At 43.9% G+C, this 20,146-nt stretch overlaps 1 protein-coding gene across 2 annotated transcripts in view; it reads left to right on the forward strand.

The window, feature by feature from the left end:
• The window catches only part of znf827 (zinc finger protein 827), a 66,101-nt gene that overhangs the window by 16,335 nt on the left and 29,620 nt on the right, over positions 1-20,146 (forward strand). For both annotated transcript variants that reach the window (XM_086082408.1, XM_086082407.1), the window contains exons 2-4: positions 6,959-8,176; positions 12,740-12,912; positions 13,154-13,640. In XM_086082408.1, the coding sequence (XP_085938534.1) occupies positions 6,959-8,176; positions 12,740-12,912; positions 13,154-13,640 (1,878 nt within the window). The remainder of the gene's footprint in view (positions 1-6,958; positions 8,177-12,739; positions 12,913-13,153; positions 13,641-20,146) is intronic.

Genomic DNA, 20,146 nt, shown 5'->3' on the forward strand with positions numbered 1-20,146 from the left:
CGCACCCAGCCCGACCTCCTGAAATTCCTCATTGCAGACGAAGTGCACTTTACTCCCACCCGTTTATTTTTCTCCTCCGTTTTTTTGGCATATCACACTATGGGGAGGGAACCCCCCCCCCCCCCCCCCAAAAAAACACTTTCACTCATATAGCCTTAGATGTGTCATTGAGATAACAGGCCTAAAAGGATAGAGGTGGTTTAACTGCGTATATATCAAGAAATCACGTTTGGATTCCCAAACTGGAGGTGTACAAGCGCCCGTCAAGATTCAGACAGAGTGCAATGATGGTCAGCTAAAAATAATTAACCACTTACACACGTTATTTCCCCAGGGTGTGACCAGGGCAAAAGGGGTGTGCCAACTTTGCCAGTGTATCAAAAGGGTGCACAAGGCTTGAAAAGAGGATTCTGAATCTGGGGTGGTAAAGTGTCCTTTAAGGAGGTGTGTGCATGGAATAGGGAGTGCACCAGCTGTCAACACTCAGGATATTGAAGGGGCACGTGGCTTAAAAAATAAAATAAAATTCTGAACTGGAGTTGAACAACGTCCATCAGGGAGGTGCAACTTTAGATTCAAAGTGGATTGGTGATCTGATATAATTACTCATTCATTTATTCCTTGGGGTGGGTGCAGTGGATTGGGTGCAGCAACTGGACAGTGTGAAGTAGAATGTTGGTCTGGTTTAATAATTACACATTCTCTCACATCATTTTTCCCAAGAGTACGTGGAATGTGGGGGGGTCGCCAACTGGATTGAGGCATTGAAAAAGTAGCATCAGGCATGTGAACAAGGATTTCCAAACTGGAATGGCGGTCTGTTGTAATAATTACACATTCACACACATTATTTCTCCAGGGTGTGTGTGGTGTGGGGATAGGTGGCGTGCCAACAGGTGTGCATGGTGTCAAAAAGGAGAGGCTGCTGTGTTAGGATGGAGTTCAGAGTAATTGTAATTCAACCTGTGCACCTTTTTAGGGGCCAATCAGATGTATGTAAACGTCTCTCGCTACTGCAGCCAAAATGCTTCATTCACAAGCATAACGGTTGTTTGTGCACGTCTGACACACCCAAAACAGTATGAAAGTATTTGCCATTTGATTTGGTTCATTATGATTTTTGCTAGATACTATTTGCAGTGTTAGCACCTGCTTGGTAAAATTACATTTGAAGCGCCTAAACCAAGGGTAAGCAAACGTTTGTGCTCAAGCGATAAAATAAATATTGTTTTTTTTAATCATTATAATCATAATTTCAGCTATTTTAAATTTTCCATTTTTTAATAAATTTAATTATAATTAATTAAACAATTTTGTAACGAAGTAAGTTTATACAAAAATGTTTACTGCCATTTTATTTACAACTCTGTTAATACATTATTCAATGTGAAGAATGGATAGCAAATTAATGAATATACGGTATTTTAATTAACCAATTATAGGAAACAACTTTTTTTTAAATAAATAATCCATGTTGATTCATAGTAAAGTAAATACTTTATTGATCACTTATTCAAATTTGTTTTATTTATTTTTATTGTTCAAAATGAATGAACAAATTATTGAATGACAAATGAATAGTAAATAATTAAATAAATTTGAATGGACTAATTTCACAAAGAAACAACTCAATTAATGGGACAAGTATTACAAAACTTTACAGCGTGACTGATTTAGAAAGTTTCAAGTACAGCACTTTGTATGCAGCAATGGTTGTTTAAAAGTGCTTTATAAATAAAGTTGAGTTGAGGTGATCTTACTACTACTTGTTGACCCCTGTGATGAGACTCCGCGCATAGACTGCTAATGTGCTTTGGCCGATGCTGCTGTATTGGTTAGCAACAGGGTATGAACTGCGGTAATTGCTCATTCTGTTTTCAGCTGATTTGAGTAGAAGCCACCATTTGATGATTTACAGTAAAAATGAGCAGTTGTTTGGTTGTCGCGTTGTATTTCTTGAAATGCCTGCTAGGAAAAAGCCTGCTAGCTTATCTTCTCATGTCAGCATTTGCTGCACTCCTCCATACTGTACTCACTCTCGAACATGTCTCTCTCCTTTTGACATAGCCACTGTATTGATGCACCCCACCCTCCCCCGTCCACCCTTAATCGGCTAATGGCCTCCTCTTCTTCCCCGCCCTCCCCTTTCTCATCCTTCCATCCGTCCCTTTCGCCTTCCCGTCTCCTCCCCCCCCACTCTTCAGGGCCCGAGGTCAGTGAGGCCAATTTTCATGCCTGGCTAAGTGACAGAATGGCTTTGTGCGTATATGTGTGTATGTTTGCATGTGAGAGCAGCTCTGCAGCCTAACACAAGTCATGTGGTTGGGTGACCTCTCCCCCAACTGGACCTACCTTTAGTCCAGTCCTTGCTTTTTCCCTCCACCTGCACCTCCCCTAACTTCAACTTGGCCTTACAACCGTAATGACAATCACAAGATGGAGCCTGCCGTTATGACCTAACATAATGTTGCAATACAAAAGGCTATAATGCTGTCTACCGGTCTATGTAGGATGACATCATAACATCTAGAGTTTCTAGTGAAAAGCGACCTGAAAAGCCGGCGAGTTGGTCCATTGAAGAATATGGCTATGCTATCTTACATACAGTGATAGCGTCCTTTGTGAAGTATAAACAATTTTGTGTGGGACAATTGCTTTCAACAAAACATGGCCAGGGAAGTGAGTGTCTGGCATGAAACTTCACTCCCCTGCGGAATTCCCCTTAAGCACACTCTCTGTTTGGGGTTCCAAAATGCAGTGCCACCCAAGGCGGAAATTTGTATGGTTGATATGTGTGCCATTTATACAGAACAGCGACAACGGGGGAAAAAGGCAGAAAAAGGCTTTTTTATTTTTTTATTTTTTTATTTTTTTTTATTATTTTTTTACAGTGTGATGCAGGCCTAATGACTGCCCCTGACTGCTGGCATATTTCACACACCATGCTTTTCTGTGTATTTTTGTGCCAGGTGGACTTGCCTCAACTTCACACATTTATCCCAGCATTATGGAGTTTCCCGTACATATATACTAATTTATTTATTTATATTTCTGATTACCTACAATGGCAGAAAATTGCCAGGTTTTGCCATTTATACAGAAAAGCAACACGGGAAAAAGTACATACACGTATTTTTGTGGACATGGCCTTGACTGATGACACCCCCTGACCTCAAATAAACAAAATGGTGCTGCCAAATCCACAAAAAAAGAGAGAGTTTCTGATACAGTATCCGGCCGTTTTAGCTGAATTTCCAGTCTTTGACTCCCCGTTGCTTGTCTCGTGAAAGGTTAATACAGCAAACACATCCCTGGCACCGCACTCTGCAGCCTGCAGTACGTCTACCATATTACCGACCCGCTATTTGTGCAGCCGGCGTTTGCACTTTGACTCGATAAGGCTCTCTCTTTGTCTACAATGCACCAGAGTTATAACGTCTGTGTGACCCGGCGAGAACATTCCTGGCCGCCGTGCTACTGAATCACCCGCATATGTGTGCGCGTGAGCGATAACGCGTCCAGACCGCTGTGCACACCGCAGGCTGTTTGCCTCGACAAAACGCTAAATGCTTCCCCTTTTCTGGAGCAGATGCTCGCTGCCGCGGCCCGCGTCGCCGCCACTCTGTCAGCGGAGGGGCCGGTCGCCGTACCGCAGGCTAAGCAGTTATAGTTGTCGCAAATGTGCGATCCGCTTTAAATCATCTCTGAGGCTGTGTAGTGAGTTCTCAGGGATGAGCACGTGCCAAATGAAAACCTTGTCCGTGTCACAAGTTTGATTTTAATGCATGTACTAGGGTAACACGGTGGAGTAATGGCTAGCAAGTCAGCTTTTACAGTCAGGAGGTTCCCGGTTTGAGTGTGTGGGTTTTTGTTCAGGACAGGTACTCTGGCCTTCTCACGCATTCCAAAAACATGCATGTTGGATATGTAACTGTGAACAAAAATATTGTGGTATCAAGGTAGTTAAAGTACTGCTCTTAAATTATTGGATTTTTTTTGAACAAATACAAAATATTTGGCACATTAAGAAGCATGCACCATGTTGAGTTTAAAGCTGCAATATGGAACTTTTTCCCCCAAAATAACTAACCGTTTATGACTGAAATGCCTTCTAATTAGTAGATTAACACCGTAGCTGTTCACAATGGGTACTCCTGCAGGCCTCTAGTTTTCAGACTGGATTCGGGTTAGAATTTCCCGCGCCCTATCTGCGGATGTGCGTGGTGTGTATGTGAAGAACGGTATGTGCAGTTTCATTTTTTCGTCAGCTGGTGGCAGTAGCGATTTGAAATGGAATATTATACGTTCAGTACCTTTTAATATAAAAATGCATATTACCATTCTTTTTCTGTTTTATTCTTCTAGTGTTCCATCACTGGTGAGCTATTTTTAGAATCCAACCGTGGGCTATTCATGTTGTCGTTGGGGCTTACTAGTACATGCTGGCATCATATACTGCTAAAAAAAAAAGTGTTCCCTTAATTGTTTTGAGCAGTGTATAAACTATGTATTTATGTACTGCTAAAAAAAAAATTCTTAACAATTAAGGGAACACTTTGTTCCTTTATTTTTTTTTCAGCAGTGTATATAGATATTGTTTAAAAGAACAATGCGCATTAATCAAAAGGCATCTGTGTAAGTAACTGTAACTTTATCTCTTTCGTCTAACTTACCTCAGTCCGCCGCCTCCAACTACGCAAGCAGCGCAAAATGTATGTTTCAGGTACGTTGGTTCATCGTTCTAAGATTGTCTTAGACGTGTTAAACAAACATTAAAGACAAAGTTGTACTTTATGTAAAACGTGCGTACTGTACGTCAGGTTAACTGAAGATTAATAGTCATGTACTGTATGTTTGGTTACATTTGAAGGCCCTAAATAGTTTTTTGTGGTACCGGTACATCCACTAAATAACGTTCTTTGTGTTGTGGGCTTAAAATTCTTATTTAGTCCTACATATATTGTGACGTATTACAGATGTTCTTTTTTTTGCAGTGTATCGACTACCGGGAGGCTAAAGGCCCAAAGGGTTGTCGCAAAAAGCCAAATTGGCGGCATATTTGTCTCGTAGATCACTTCTAGGTTCAAGAGTGAGCTTCCCCCTCAAAGCTTGAGACACCTCGGGTCAGCAATCTAGCGATTTGCCGCTAACCACATTACAGCCATTAGTGGCCCTCGCTGCTTTTCCCGCATGTCACATGGAAATGGGTCGAGCCCTGCCCTGAATGACTCACACGGTCTCTTTTCTCTCCTGCTTTCTTCCGGTACTGGTCAAGCCAACTCAGGTTGCAAATTGGAAGATACATCCTTCTGTTGACCTTCTTCAGTGTGGACTGTGGTGGTTACTCAGAGTGGGAATAGAAGAGCAACCTAAAATACTACAATATTGCTAAATTGTTCACCCTTGCCAAAAATATCACAATACTGCACAGTGATATGCTAATGAATATGTAGTAAAACTTTGTTTAATATGAATTTATTACCTGTCAATGTTTTGGCACCTCAAAGGTTAAATACATTTTATGAAATAAATATGCCTTTATTAAGTAGACATATTATGGAAAGGTGACTTATTTTACACGTAATTGGGACCGGAGCAAACGTGATGTCATTTTCAGTCAACAACAAGTGGCATAAAGGCGCCCACCAATTCTAAGTTCAACAAAGTGTCACAAAACCGATCCTTAGTTCTTGAGTGCCCTTGCAGGCTGGGAAGTTCGCGTTGGTGGCCGGTTGGTGGCTGTGTTCACCTTATGACGACCACGTCAAACCGTACCGGGCTCGATCGTGAGCCAATTCTAATGATCCCCACCGGCTGCCGGGCCTCCGTTTCCTGGCAACTGTTTTGCTTTTGCCTGTAAACACAGAGCAGGTTGATGGGCCTGCGAAAGGTGAAGACATGTTTTAACAATTGCTTTTTCTCAATCTGTTTGATCGAATGTTTTTTGTCCAGTAGCATGCAAAGCCTGAAAAAGAGTCCCTTGACCATTTTGTTAATATGTATCAGGAATGCTCACTCCTCTTTGTTCGCCCTTGTCTGGCAAGCTGTAATATTTTGCTTATGAATATTGATACACAAAGTGTATATTAATGACCCTGGGTGACCTTAACCCTATCCTTATTGGCTCCCCGTTGGTATCTTGCGGGCTCATGAATATTAATGGGATTCCGTAACCTCCATTACCCTAATCTTTGCTGTCTAGCCTCCCAGATGGATCGGGTTGTCATGGTAACGCTGTTGCTCCTTGAGACCAAGGGTGGGAAGAATACGGTTTGGAGAAAAAAATGTCAGGGAAATCAAAATTACTTAAAACATCTCGCAAGCGTCTTTCAGGGAGTTTTTTTTAGGGCACTCTCAAGTAGTGAATTGAGTAACAGCCATTTTATTTTTGGCTTAAAAGTGGTAAATGTGTTGTGAATGTTCAAAATGGTCGCCCATTTTAAGCAAGGTAATGATGGTTATTTTCAGCGTCCGACTCATTTCCACCGTTCTTACCGCCTCTCCCCATAACTGTGGTGACCTCAGTTCACAAATGCACACATGGGAATGAATTCTGTTGCTAACCAAAACAGCAGCACCCAACAAATTACCAAAAAAAAGTATTTCTGACATGGAATTTACATGTGGAGCATTATTAGATTCAGATAACCTTTTAAAATCTCCACGGGGCAATTACCAGGCCACCACTTGGATCATGATTCCCCTCTTAATAGTAATTATGAAGTTAAAGCATCATCCGCGCAGATCCCATGAAATTCCTGCGTCAGAGTTAAAAAGACACATAATCAATTTGCTTGTGCCTGTGTTAAGCGGATGTAACAGTGTGCACATTCTCACAGCGATGTGCCAGCAACGTCGGATTATACATTTAAAATTTGGTTTCAATGCAACAGGGCTGGAAAAGTGGGTGTCGGGATAGTAGTTGCATAGTTTTTAATCTTCATATCTCCATCTGTAGATGTGGACAGCAATGACGAAGGAGGGCCTGACGGTGGCGCTGCGGAGGAGGAAGGCTGGTTCGGGAATGCGTCCGACACTCGCTCGGAGTCTTCGTCCTACGGTGACACCCAGGACGAGCTCTTCCCGGCGAGGGGCTCGTCTCCGGACGCCAACCACGAGAGCCCGACGGGCTGTCCCACGCCTGTCCACCGCGCCTCCTTGGAACTGCTGGGACTGGGAGGCGGCGCCTTCTCGCCGCAGGACACCGTCTCGTCGGTGGTGTCATCGCTGTACGGCGAGGCGGCGTCCCGCGCCCTTGGGAAGCCCCTCAGCAGCAACCTGCGCCGCCTCCTGGAGGCCGGGTCGCTGAAGCTCGATGCGGGCGACCTCCTGGGGCGGGCGTCCCGGGGAGCCGAGTCCCCGCCGATAGGCCTTGCGTCGCCCTTGACCCTCTCCCCGTCCTCGCACCACGCCCAACAGCTAAGTGCGCTCGCTCGCAAGCTGGCCAACAACAACAACAACAGTGGCTCGGCCTCGCCGGCTTCGTTGACGCCCTCGCTCACCAACGTTAAACAAGAGCCGCTGGACCACTTCAACTCCCAGAGTAACGGCGGCGGCTTCGTATGGGCGGGCGTCGCGGACAAGTGGCCGCCCACCGGCCGCTCCACACCCAGCGGTTGCAGCCTTTCCCCGGACTCTGCCATCCAGAAGTTAAAAGCGGCAGCCAACGCGGTGCTTCAAGACAAGAACGCCGTGTCCACCGCCACAACCACCTCCTCCACCACCGCTTCGTCCGTTGTGCCGCCCCTTGGAGGGGCCGGCGGCCGGGGCGACGACGTGGTACGCTTCGATGCCTTTAACTCTCCTTTCAGCCCGCAGTCGGCAAGCTCCACCCTGGCCGCGCTTTCCAAGAAAGTCAGCGAGCGGAGCCACGGTTCGTCGACACCGGGTGTGCCCGCTGATCAGCAGAACTCTGCAACGTCCTTCCTGTCGCTCGTGTCCATGACCTCATCGGCCGCCTTGCTCAAAGAGGTGGCGGCCAGGGCGGCAGGGAACCTGCTCACTGAGAAAAAGGAAGGGTCTCCCCTGTCGGGTGGCGGCGGCATCCTCCAAGAGGATGTCAAGCCCCTGCTGGACATGAACCATAAATCTCCCACATCGTCGACACCAACCCAAGGCCTGGAGCTGTGTTTGCCCTCAACACCCAAAGGAAGAGGAAAACCCAACAGCCAAGCAGGTAATTGATATGATCTACTGCAGTGTTTCACAACCGTTGAGCAGCCATTTTGCATTCAGAAAATGTCACGGCACCCCACAAAACAAACATGGCACAAACAGTGTATATTTATTTTAAAATATGATGATCTCTTCTCAGCTTACTCCCAAATTGATTTACACAGTGTGAAATTTTGGGCTGATTAAATGAAAACAAGTTGACTCGCAGGAGTCCATGATTTATTCCGTTGTATGATGGGCAACAATTGGATACACAGATTTATGATACTTTTTGCTATTTAATGGAAGAGCATTCATTATAAAAAGAAATAATGAGAATAAAGACTAAGAAACAGTAAAGAATAGCGTTGAAATGCGAAGCCCTGTCTAATAAAACAGTAGTGCTTTGGTGCCATCTTCTGGCATATTCCTAATGGGCCCTTGGCTAGGAATTGGCGCTCTAACTGCCGCGGTTGGGGTTTGATTCCAGGTCAGGGTATGCATATGTCCGGCTGCCGTCGCCAAACGGTTAAGATGGATATCTGCCAACAATGGGGACACAGGTTCAAAACCATCCTCGGACACATGGCTGCGGTGTCCCTGATCAAGACACTGATACTCCCAAACTGCTCCCTGGGCGCTGAAGCATCCCTCTGCTCCAGTGTGTCACACTAACTGTGTGGATTTGCGGAGATGGGTCAAACACAGAGGTCGAATTTCATGTACATGTGTTGTGTGCACATTATATATATATATATAAAAAAAAAAATTTTTAAAGATAATTTTATCTTTTTCAGCAATTCAATTTTTTTTTTTTTACTGTGTCAGTCAATTAATTACTCACAATTTTTTTGCTACTCACAGCACGGCTTGATCCCTGTACTGTATTACTGTATTGTAAAACAAGCGCTGCATTTTAAGATAAAAAGGAAATTCCAAAAACTTAAAATGTTTCAAAAATAAAGACGTAAAATGACAAGTCATAATCTTATAACAGAAAAGGTGATATTACAGAAAGAAAAATCCTATTTACTTATATAAAGTCACAACATTTTGAGAATAAAAAGCAATAGTACGAGGGAAAATGCAATTTTAATAGAAAAAAAAAGTCACAGTAGTATTAAATATCACACGAAAAATAACTTAGAACTTTGTTCTCAAAGACTCCTTGAAACTCCACTTGTTTCAGCCACAGCAGTCTTAATTACCTTCATAGAACGACACTGAAGCGTCAGCCAACCAAGCAAAGCCTCACCAAAGGGCACCACGGCCTCCACGGGGGGGCTCCCGACCGAGACCTCGCCGTCTTCCTCGACGGGCTCGTTTGTGCTCAGGGTGGGCTGCCAAAAAAGCAGCGGGTGGAGCCCTCCCTCGCGTGGGTCTGGGCACCGCGCAACCCCGCTAACCGGAGCCGTCGGTGCATTGATCAGGAGGGCAGACTTTAAGGCCAAACACGTCATACTTTCCACTGACTGGATACAGATGTGTGTGTGTATATACGCCGCCTGCGCGCCGTTTATTCTGGAAGACGTGGACATGTAACCTAAACAGGGGAAAAGAGAGAGACAGCGAGACTAAGTAGGCTTTAGGGGAGAACAGAATGTTTTCAAAGAGATGGATGGCCACTTTTGAAGGATTGTGTCGCAACCCCGGGCAAATCTAAAATGGCGGGATGAAATTGACTTCAGACGGATGAGGCGGCCGATGTAATATTGTGTGATCTGCATGTTAAAAAGGTGCTGGTGAAAGAGGGGGTAAGGGAGTCAGGGGGTTGGGGGGGGCGGGGGGTTGCTGTAACCCGGCGAGCCGTCAAGGTCGAGCGGTGCTGTAAAAATGCAGGTATGTTGTTTGGTCGCCAGACTGAAAAATGTGACCTTGATTATTGACGGCCATGCCTTGTTTTTTATTGCCGTCCCCGCACCACTCCCACCGTAAAGCCCATTTAGTGCTCATTTCGTCTGCTCCTTTTTTCATTTAGCACTCCCAACTCCATTTGGTTTTTTTCTTCACCGGATTTTATTCATTTCATTCTCGTGGTGTTTTGCACTCTGAGCTCGTACTTGTGCAAAGATAAATTAATTAACCCTGAGATTGATTTAACAAATGCAATGGACTTTTAGGATCATTAATTGGACTTTTCAGGATCATTATTGAGTAGTAACTACAAGAAAGTGGATGCAAAAGTCGAAATGGATGCAAAAGCTGACAAACATTTTACAAGAATAAAGTCGAAATGTGAGGGGACGTCGTAACGTTACGAGAATAAAGATAGCATAAAATAAAAAAAAACAAAGAAAAACATAAAATAAAATTTTGTGGTAATAAAGTTAGAAATAAAAATAAATTACTAGTATGAAATGTGAAAATCTGTGATAGACCGTATATTTAAAAACTTTGAAGTGAACATTTAAACTAATTAAAACTGAATTAAAATGTACAAAAACACGTTTTAAAGTGTTGCTTAGCGTCTCTCGCCCCCACTATCAAGAAATAGGAGATGGTCACACAACATAAATTTGAAGAAATGTAAAAAGACTCACTAGCACATTTCTCCATACTTGCTTGCTTCAACTTGTTGATAGAGTTTTAATTTAGACTTATGCTTTAACAAGAATAGTCTTGCGAGACAAATGAGTTAATATACAGAAATAACTTTTTTTCAATTTGTTCTATGTTGGCATTGTTTTGAGAAAAATCTAATTTTATGAGGAATATAGTCATTTTTACCTAAAATATTTTTTTACTAGAAAAAAATTGTAGAAGAAAAACTGTTGTCTGCTGTCACTTTACCTTACTAGATATTTTAGATGTAAAAAGAAATGGAAAGCAGCAGGTTTTATCTTGCACCAAGTCGCGTTGCCGCACCCGTGTTTCATCCATTGTTCATTGATTTAACGCCATCAATCCAAATGTCCTGTGATTTGCATATGCATTTTCGTAACAGCACAACTCAATGTAATAACCTTGTCTAAGCGGAGCCAACAGAAAGCCCTTCACCATCAAAAACGACCCTGTGCAATAATACAAATTTTCACCCTGGCCCCCGAGGTGTTGATTTAATTCTGTACATTTTCCAAAGGCTTCGGCGGTGCTGTTCGTCTGTGTGAGAGACTGCACAACAACAGTGTTTTAAAAGGTTGTACACTAGGGCATGATATATTTTACACAGCTGTACACCTTTTGAAAAGAAGCTATTAAGACACAATTTAAGTGGGGTGGTCGACGGCAAACTCTTGGCCCGCTGTCTTCGAGCAAAAGCCCTTAAAGACAATTTTGTTAATCAACAATGTGCTTCAGATTGAATCACTTATTGTGAAATGATGTCACCGGGGTTTTGTTTTCTCTCCTCTGCCTTTCATGTGAGTCTTAAGTTCTCTTCCCTAAAGCATGTTACTGTATGAATCTTAGTTGTGTAAAACCTGTCAGCCAATGACTCTTGGTTCTTTTCTCTAAAACATTAGCAGATCATTTTCTTCTGATACATACTAGGAAATGATTCTCTTCTGTAATTCATGTTACCAAATGAATCTTAGTTCTCTTAGTAATGTGAATAAATTAATCTTTGTTCTCTAGAACATGTTGACATCAGTTAGTCAATGAATCTGACTTCTGTTAGCATATTACAGATAACTCGTCACTTGCATTTGAAAAAACAAGTTATTTCTCTAAAGGATGTTGGCATATGAATTGGAATTTTCTTCATATAACTTTTACTAAGAATCCTTTTTCTCTAAAACATGCTAGCATAAATTGATCTCTCAAAAAATATTAATTTGATCCTCTCTTGAACCTGATAGCATGTAAATCTTGGTTCTCCTCGCGAAAACATGTTAAATTAAACTTAGTTCTATGAAACTTAGTTCTCTAGACTGTCAGTAAGCGTGTCTGTTTTTTTTCCTCCAAAACCATTTAGTAAATGAGTCTCAACCATGTCAAAATATGAATTATAAGTCTTTAACATATTTTAGCATGTGGATTTTCATTCTCTTCTGTAAAACATGTCTCGGGGTACCGATGCTTCTTTGTGTTTCTGCCCTTCTGATTCTTTTTGGAGTAAGCTCTTTTTTTCTCTTTTTTTCTTTTGCACCGTGCCTCTCCGCCGCTCTGGCTGCAGATGGCCATTTATTGTTGCAAATAGGCAGTCTCGAGCTTTTACACCTCAGGTCAATGAATGGCTGAGCGCAGTCATTTCGCCAAACACTGATTACCAGATGTTTTTTTCCTGAGGAACACGGCCGGAATACTCATGAAGCCGTCCTGACAGGGCCGCGTAGAATTTGTAATGCCATCATGTCTCTTTCTAATAAGACCAATTAAGAGGTAATGGATGCCGGATATAAAGCCAACAACAATAATCGAGGCGTTTAAAAAAAAAAATAAAAAACTTACATTTTTGCTCGTGTTTCCAGCTGGCATTTCCCGCGATGGTCTTCATAAAGGTTTATGGCGGACCTGCGCACACTGAAAAAGCTTAGAATTTTATTTCTTTACAGGAACAAAAGCTGCTGCATTATCACACAGTACATAAAAGACTGTTTTTAATTGGTCTTTTGTAAATGTCACAACCGTTGTCGCCCCTCTCAAGGCTCACCGGAGGACGGTGGCAAACCGTTCCAGTGTCCTGTATGCGGCCTGGTCATCAAGCGCAAGAGCTACTGGAAGAGACACATGGTCATCCACACGGGCTTGAAAAGCCACCAGTGTCCGCTGTGTCCCTTCCGATGTGCCCGCAAAGACAATCTCAAGTCCCACATGAAGGTGAGGAGGTTGATGATTACACTGTTGTCTGGAATGTCCCGTCTCAAATCATGTCCAGTTAATCCCGAAAAATTCAGAATTCGATCTTACGTGTAAAGACAAATATGCCCTTTTTTCACATGACCTTCTGTATACATACTATCTGTAGAACTACAGTGGTACAATTTTAGTAAATGGCGGAAAGTGCATCTCGTCAAAGGTGCCAATGTACTTAATGCGACGCTTCTCTCTGCTCTTCCAGGTACATCAGCACCAAGACCGGGGCGAGACGTTCCAGTGTGAGCTCTGCCCATTCACTTCCTCCCGCCACTTCAGCCTGAAGCTTCACATGCGCTGCCACCAGCACTTTCCCCGCACCGACGTCAAGGTGAAAGAGGAGCTCACCACCGACACCGAGGGTGAGGGCTCCCTGATGGACGACGCCGGCGGCGCAGCCGACCCGAGGGGGACCCAGGTGTCCCCGCTACACCCGGACGCCCGGCTGCAGTCGTCCCCGCCAGGCGAGGCGTCTTCCAATCACGTCCACATCAAGGAGGAGCCGCTGGAGAGGGACCTATCGGTGCTGTCGCCGTTTAGCATCGGCAGGGAGCGACCCAGGAGCAGCGCCAACTCTTTGGACCTGCCGGGCGTCGGGGTGCGCTCCAGCTCCAGTGGTCCAACCACCGCCTCGCTCTTCAGCCCGGACATCACTACCAAGACGGCCACTGACCTGCTTATGAAGCTATCAGGTTAGTACGCGTTAAGAGTATTTTCGAGTGACTTGATTTTAGTTGTACTTAAGTAATTCCAACTGGGTTGCCACTTCTGCCAGCAGTTTTCACAGAACTCTGGTGGTGCCGTCACATCGTAGGTCGCATTTTTCAACGGTCCGTCCAGCATTAGCATATGAATTTTAGCTCTGTAAAACATGTTGGCATATTAATCTTGGTCCTCTTTTCTAAAGCACGTTAGCAATGCATAGTGAACCTTATTCTCTTACTGCACATACATCAACAAATTCATCTTAGTTGTGGGCTCTATAGCAATTTTACATCCGATTCTCTTAAGTTCTCTAAAACATGTTGGCACATGAACCTTAGTTTTCTTCTCTAAAGCATTTTACTTTGTAGCAAACAAATATTACTTAGATGATTCATTGTAAACATGATCTCATTAGTTCTCTAAAGTATGCATCTGAATCTTTGTTCCCCTCTGAAACATATGACAGCAAATGTGTTTTAATTCTTTAAAATGTTCCACTTCTGTTACCGTGTTGTGAAAAAAACATTTATGTAGCTCAACGATGCCGCATTCCGTCACGCCAGTCCATCTTAAAATGTATAAACATACAACATAGTTGATATGCCACTCGCATAACACTGTTTTACAAAGACCTTCACACTGAACTGTGAAACATTCATTGCATGAAGACAAATTCATAGCCTGCCATCCGGGGGTTATTAGACCACCGGGGAATTCTCAGTTTCAGATGCACTCTGAGCATAAAAAAAAAGAATTTAAACTGCTCAGCACTGTCTTATAAGTAAAATATGGTTGTTTTAATCGAGGACTCCATGCTAGATAATGTCAAGCTACCATTCTGGTGGAGAATGGATTTTAATTGCCATTGAACTTGAAAGAAGGAATGATTGTTTGGGCAAACTTGACAAACATTCTCTTGCTTGAGACTGTTAAGTCGGCTTTTTTTGTGGTGATGCAGAAAATGGAACGAAGCACTCACAGACGACGGCAAGATTGATGGGAAAAGGTTAGGTGAGGTTCGACGGCGGGGTCGAGGCTACGGCTGCCAATCTCGCCCTTAATGCTGTGTAATTAGATTGAGATCTTCCGGGGAAAAAACAGGAACATTAGATTAATTAAAAATGTATGCATAATTCATAATTAAAAAGGAATTTATAATTTGAAATGATTAGCGCCCTTGGCTCACCATCCTGTGACCCAGCCAGGATGCGCCAAGGGGACTAAGACAACTCAAGTTAACTAACCACCCACCACAACACCCCCCCCTCCCCATTTGTGCCCCCGACTCCAAATGGCTGCCCCTCGGGTGCCAGTTGCACTACACTACCAGACTGCGCAATCAAGCCCAGCGGTGACTCTTTCCAATGTCAGTCCAGTGTCAAGTGGCGGACATCTTAAGTTAGGGCCGTCATTCAAGGTGAATGTGGGCGGATATAAAAAAAAAATAAAAAGATGGGATGATGATGGACTTTAATGAATGCCCATCCTTTGATCACAAAGTATCTCGTTTGTCAAAAGAGGGGGGCTACTCAGAAGAAGCGGGGCTCAGATCTTTTTAAAACATTGGCGCGAGTACAGGGGGCAGGGAAGGTGAGGGAGTTCCTCTCGGGACTTAGCAACTCCATTTCTCCCTGCCAAGCCAGATTGAGTGTGTTCACGGGTAGCTCATTCCTTCTACAGTTTACACCCCCGGTTCCCTGCCTCGGTCCCCCAAGGCCACGCAAGGGAGGCGGAGGGTGAAAGATATAACGACCAGACAGATGAAGTGACATCTGAGCAAGAGACGTGGAGTTGCGTCCATTTCCCGAGACGTGGACAAGCCAGTGAACTCCTCCTGAACTCTGTTGTCATAAAAAATATTTGGGGGCGCTTTCCTTCGTACTTCGCAGGTCGTGGGTCCCACTTCTGACACCATGTTCGGATTGGGGGGGGGGGGGGGGCAAACCAATCATCCCTCGAGTCTAACACACATTGTCTTAAGGATCCATTGAACTGGGCAGGCCTCGGATCCCGCTTCTGCCACTATATTTGGATGGTAAACCAGTCCGCTCATCCTAAACATCCCTGGAGTTTATATCAAATGGGGTCAGTTGCCTCAAGGGTCCTTCCAAATGGCAGGCCATGGATCCCGTTCCTGACGCCATACCACAATGAAAATCAAGACAACTCATTCTAATTAGAAGTGAGGCTCACCTGTCTCAAGGGTGCTTCTGTCGTCACCGTTGTCAAAGCTACTTCCCGCTGGGCAGGCCACAGACCCCACTTCTGTCACCACATTGGGATTTGTTGTCCATTGCACAGAGAAAGGTCACTTGTCTCACGAATTCTTACACGATAGATCCCATTTCTGACACCATATTTGAAAGACAAACCACTCATTCCTAATCAACACATGGGATCACGTGTCTCAAGGGTCCTTCCAAATGGGCAGGCCACGGATCCCACTTCTGACATCATTTTGGAACATTTTAGAAACAGTATATTTGTGGAGGGGCTTTCCATTGAGCATCGCAGCGATAGACTTTGATTTTGCACGATGGCTTGCTGACACAGCCATCAGCCTATCCAGCGTGATCCACATTTTGATTTTGAGATGAAAGCCACGCCGCCCCCTCCCCTCCCCTCCGCATGCCCAGTGGGCCAGAGTTAATCATGTGGGCATCCTCCAGACATCACCCATCCCATCCCCCCGCCGCACTGACATAGGCACAGCGAGCTCGACCTTGGCTGGGTGTGAGTAATTGGCATGCAGGGCATTGTGGGAGGTGTTGTAGCTCTTATGATTGTTGTTACCCCCCCAGGAGAATACTGTGCATATAATGCTTTCCTTGCACTGTAGCAAGCACCACATGCAGAAATATAACGGTGTGCAGTACTGCGCATGTAACACATAGAACAGAGGTATTAGTGTGCGCGTCTCCGCTTTGTATTTAAACGGCATCAATTGAGAAGACCTAATTGCTATTAACTAGGCTGTGCACGAATCGGTGGTGATTCGAATTGATGTGAATTGCCATATTTGAGTGAGAATGTCGTGTGTGTACACGTCACGGGAATTTTTAGAATGGCAACATGTGTGCTGTACGTACAGTGCTATTATTTCTTCATAACAAATGGAATTAAACGTGTAAGTCGACTAAGGTACCACTGTATGTTTAATCCGTGATATACGTGAACCACGATTTATCAGTGGAATGCTGTAATCTGTTCGGTGACCTAAAAGTGTCGCACCCGACGCATGGGCAAATATTCGTAATAGAGTGGGCGAGTGCGATGAAGTGGGCGTGCTACTGATATAATGAAAACAGTCTGTCCTTGGTGACATTGAACTTGATATATTTGGAGTCCTTGTCTGTTTTGTGGCTGTCTATATAATACGTCAAGGATCTGAATAGCCTTTCCCATTTCCTGCTGCGCATGAGAGCGCACACACGGGAAGGCCCCTTTGAGCGTGACCTCTCTTGTCCATACATCTCCTCTGCAGCCATCAGTATCACTGTCCGGCGTCTAGCACGCTGTCAGCTCCTGTTGGGTTCTCAAACCTGCCCGGCGCAGCCCTGCGCTTTTTCCTTCTTCTTCCTCTGGTATAAAACAGCAGCCAATTGTCAGAGGGAGAGCAGGCTGGCGTGACAGAGGTGGAAAGCTAATGAAGTTATTTGACGGCGGGCCTGGCCGCGGAGCGAGAGGTGAGGCGCGGCGGACAAGCGCCTGGCAGCTAGACGGATGAGGCGCGAGGCGAGAAAAGCAGGAGGCGGCGGAGGCGCAGGCAAAAAGAACACCAATGTATGTAGCGTCGATGGCAGGTGTCAGAAGGCTGTGATAACACGCAGACAAACTGATAGCGTTGTCGCGGCGGCAGAAAGGGAGCTGACTCGGGAGCTCGAGATGGCCAGTCACCCAGAAAGACCCCCCCCCCCCCCCCCCCCCCCCGTCTGCTTCTCGGCTCGCTTCACAAGATGGCATGCCAGAAAAACTGGACGCTCTTCTCCATGATGTGTTTATGTGATTCTGAGTCCTTTGATTTTGGCACAAACTCACCACATACAGTAGAAGGACCAAAACTGCCAAAATTCAAAATGACTAAATAAATAAATGACTAAAAGTGAAAATAAAAACAGATATTAAAAAAATGTATTCGAAAATGTAATCCCCAAAACTAAATATAAATATTTTTTTATTTTGGTCCATACTGCCAGGACGAAATGTTATTCAAATGAGGGGGCGGTCCTAAGCGTGTCTTGGGTTGGACTCCGCCGTTGCAAACTGCCTTTCAATGATCGAGTGAGCGGGTCGCGTACAAGGAAGTTTCGCCGGCTTGCATTGGAGAACGCCAGCAAGGAACGACTATCTTGTCCACTGTCACCACAACTTGCGACTTGAGTCGAGGTGACTGTAGACCAGATAGTCGTCCATTGCTGGAGCTCTCCATTCAAGTCAGCGAGACTTCCTTGTTCGCCGACCCGCTCACTCGACAAATTTATTTAGTCATGTATTTATTTAGAATTCTGGCAGTTTTGGTCCTTCATAGTTAACAGCGGCCTTGACATAAAAGCACTCTACACAGTATTGTAACATAATTAAATAGAATGTAAAAAATGAAACCGTTTTTGTATCCTAATAATTCAATGAGCATTGTATTGCTCCTTCTGTTATGTGCACCTTGGCCACCAGGGGCTGTATAATTTAGAGCTGGCAATTAATCGACATTTAATCGTGATTGTGTGTCAATAAACAGCTTGAAGCAAACATTTGACTTATTTTTCGAGGAATTGCTGCTTCTTGTAAAGTTCACATATCTTGACGAACAAGGTACCACTGCACCATATGTATTATTTTAATCATATTTTATTTATTATTATTATTTGGGAAATAAAACAAATTGTGTTGCTAACAAAGGCCCTCTTACAAAATCCTGTCTGCATGCTTCTTTCAACGCTTTTGTAGGATTTCACTGCAGCCACTTTCAATTTGGGGGAATTCCTCCTTTCTGTCTCCTCTTGAGTGCATGCTCTATATTGTTTAAGTCTGGTGATTGACTTCACTTTTCGACTCAAGTACTTTTGCACACCATAAAATATGATGTTTTCTTCCAAATGCAGTTGCGTTTTGTCTTATTGAGTTCGTTGTGCACCCTTTCTAACCTTGAAACGTTGCATGCCCAGACAGTCTTAAAGCACGGGCCACTCATTGCGCAAGTTATGTTCCGGACCCATTAGGACAGGTGAAAATCGGTGTTAGCTTCCGTGGTACCTTTTACTCAGAAGTGCCCGAACTTACAAAAACGTAAACAAATTAAAATACTATATTGACCTTGAGCTACAGTTATGATGCATGATAGCATCATGACAAACTAATAGCGTTGTTGCGGTGGCATAAAAGGGCGCTTACTTCAGAGATGGCTAGTCACCCAGAAACACACCCTCCGTCTGCTTCTCGGCTCACTTCACAAGATGGCATGCCAGAAAAACTGGACGCTCTTCTCCATGATGTGTTTATGTGATTCTGAGTCCTTTGATTTTGGCACAAACTCACCACATACAGTAGAAGGACCAAAACTGCCAAAATTCAAAATGACTAAATAAATAAATGACTAAAAGTGAAAATAAAAACAGATATTAAAAAAATGTATTCGAAAATGTAATCCCCAAAACTAAATATAAATATTTTTTTATTTTGGTCCATACTGCCAGGACGAAATGTTATTCAAATGAGGGGGCGGTCCTAAGCGTGTCTTGGGTTGGACTCCGCCGTTGCAAACTGCCTTTCAATGATCGAGTGAGCGGGTCGCGTACAAGGAAGTTTCGCCGGCTTGCATTGGAGAACGCCAGCAAGGAACGACTATCTTGTCCACTGTCACCACAACTTGCGACTTGAGTCGAGGTGACTGTAGACCAGATAGTCGTCCATTGCTGGAGCTCTCCATTCAAGTCAGCGAGACTTCCTTGTTCGCCGACCCGCTCACTCGACAAATTTATTTAGTCATGTATTTATTTAGAATTCTGGCAGTTTTGGTCCTTCATAGTTAACAGCGGCCTTGACATAAAAGCACTCTACACAGTATTGTAACATAATTAAATAGAATGTAAAAAATGAAACCGTTTTTGTATCCTAATAATTCAATGAGCATTGTATTGCTCCTTCTGTTATGTGCACCTTGGCCACCAGGGGCTGTATAATTTAGAGCTGGCAATTAATCGACATTTAATCGTGATTGTGTGTCAATAAACAGCTTGAAGCAAACATTTGACTTATTTTTCGAGGAATTGCTGCTTCTTGTAAAGTTCACATATCTTGACGAACAAGGTACCACTGCACCATATGTATTATTTTAATCATATTTTATTTATTATTATTATTTGGGAAATAAAACAAATTGTGTTGCTAACAAAGGCCCTCTTACAAAATCCTGTCTGCATGCTTCTTTCAACGCTTTTGTAGGATTTCACTGCAGCCACTTTCAATTTGGGGGAATTCCTCCTTTCTGTCTCCTCTT

Source organism: Leptonotus elevatus, chromosome 8 (genome assembly GCF_054856555.1).
Source record: "Leptonotus elevatus isolate MCC_2025b chromosome 8, RoL_Lele_1.0, whole genome shotgun sequence".
In the NCBI taxonomy this organism is placed as follows: Eukaryota; Metazoa; Chordata; class Actinopteri; order Syngnathiformes; family Syngnathidae; genus Leptonotus; species Leptonotus elevatus.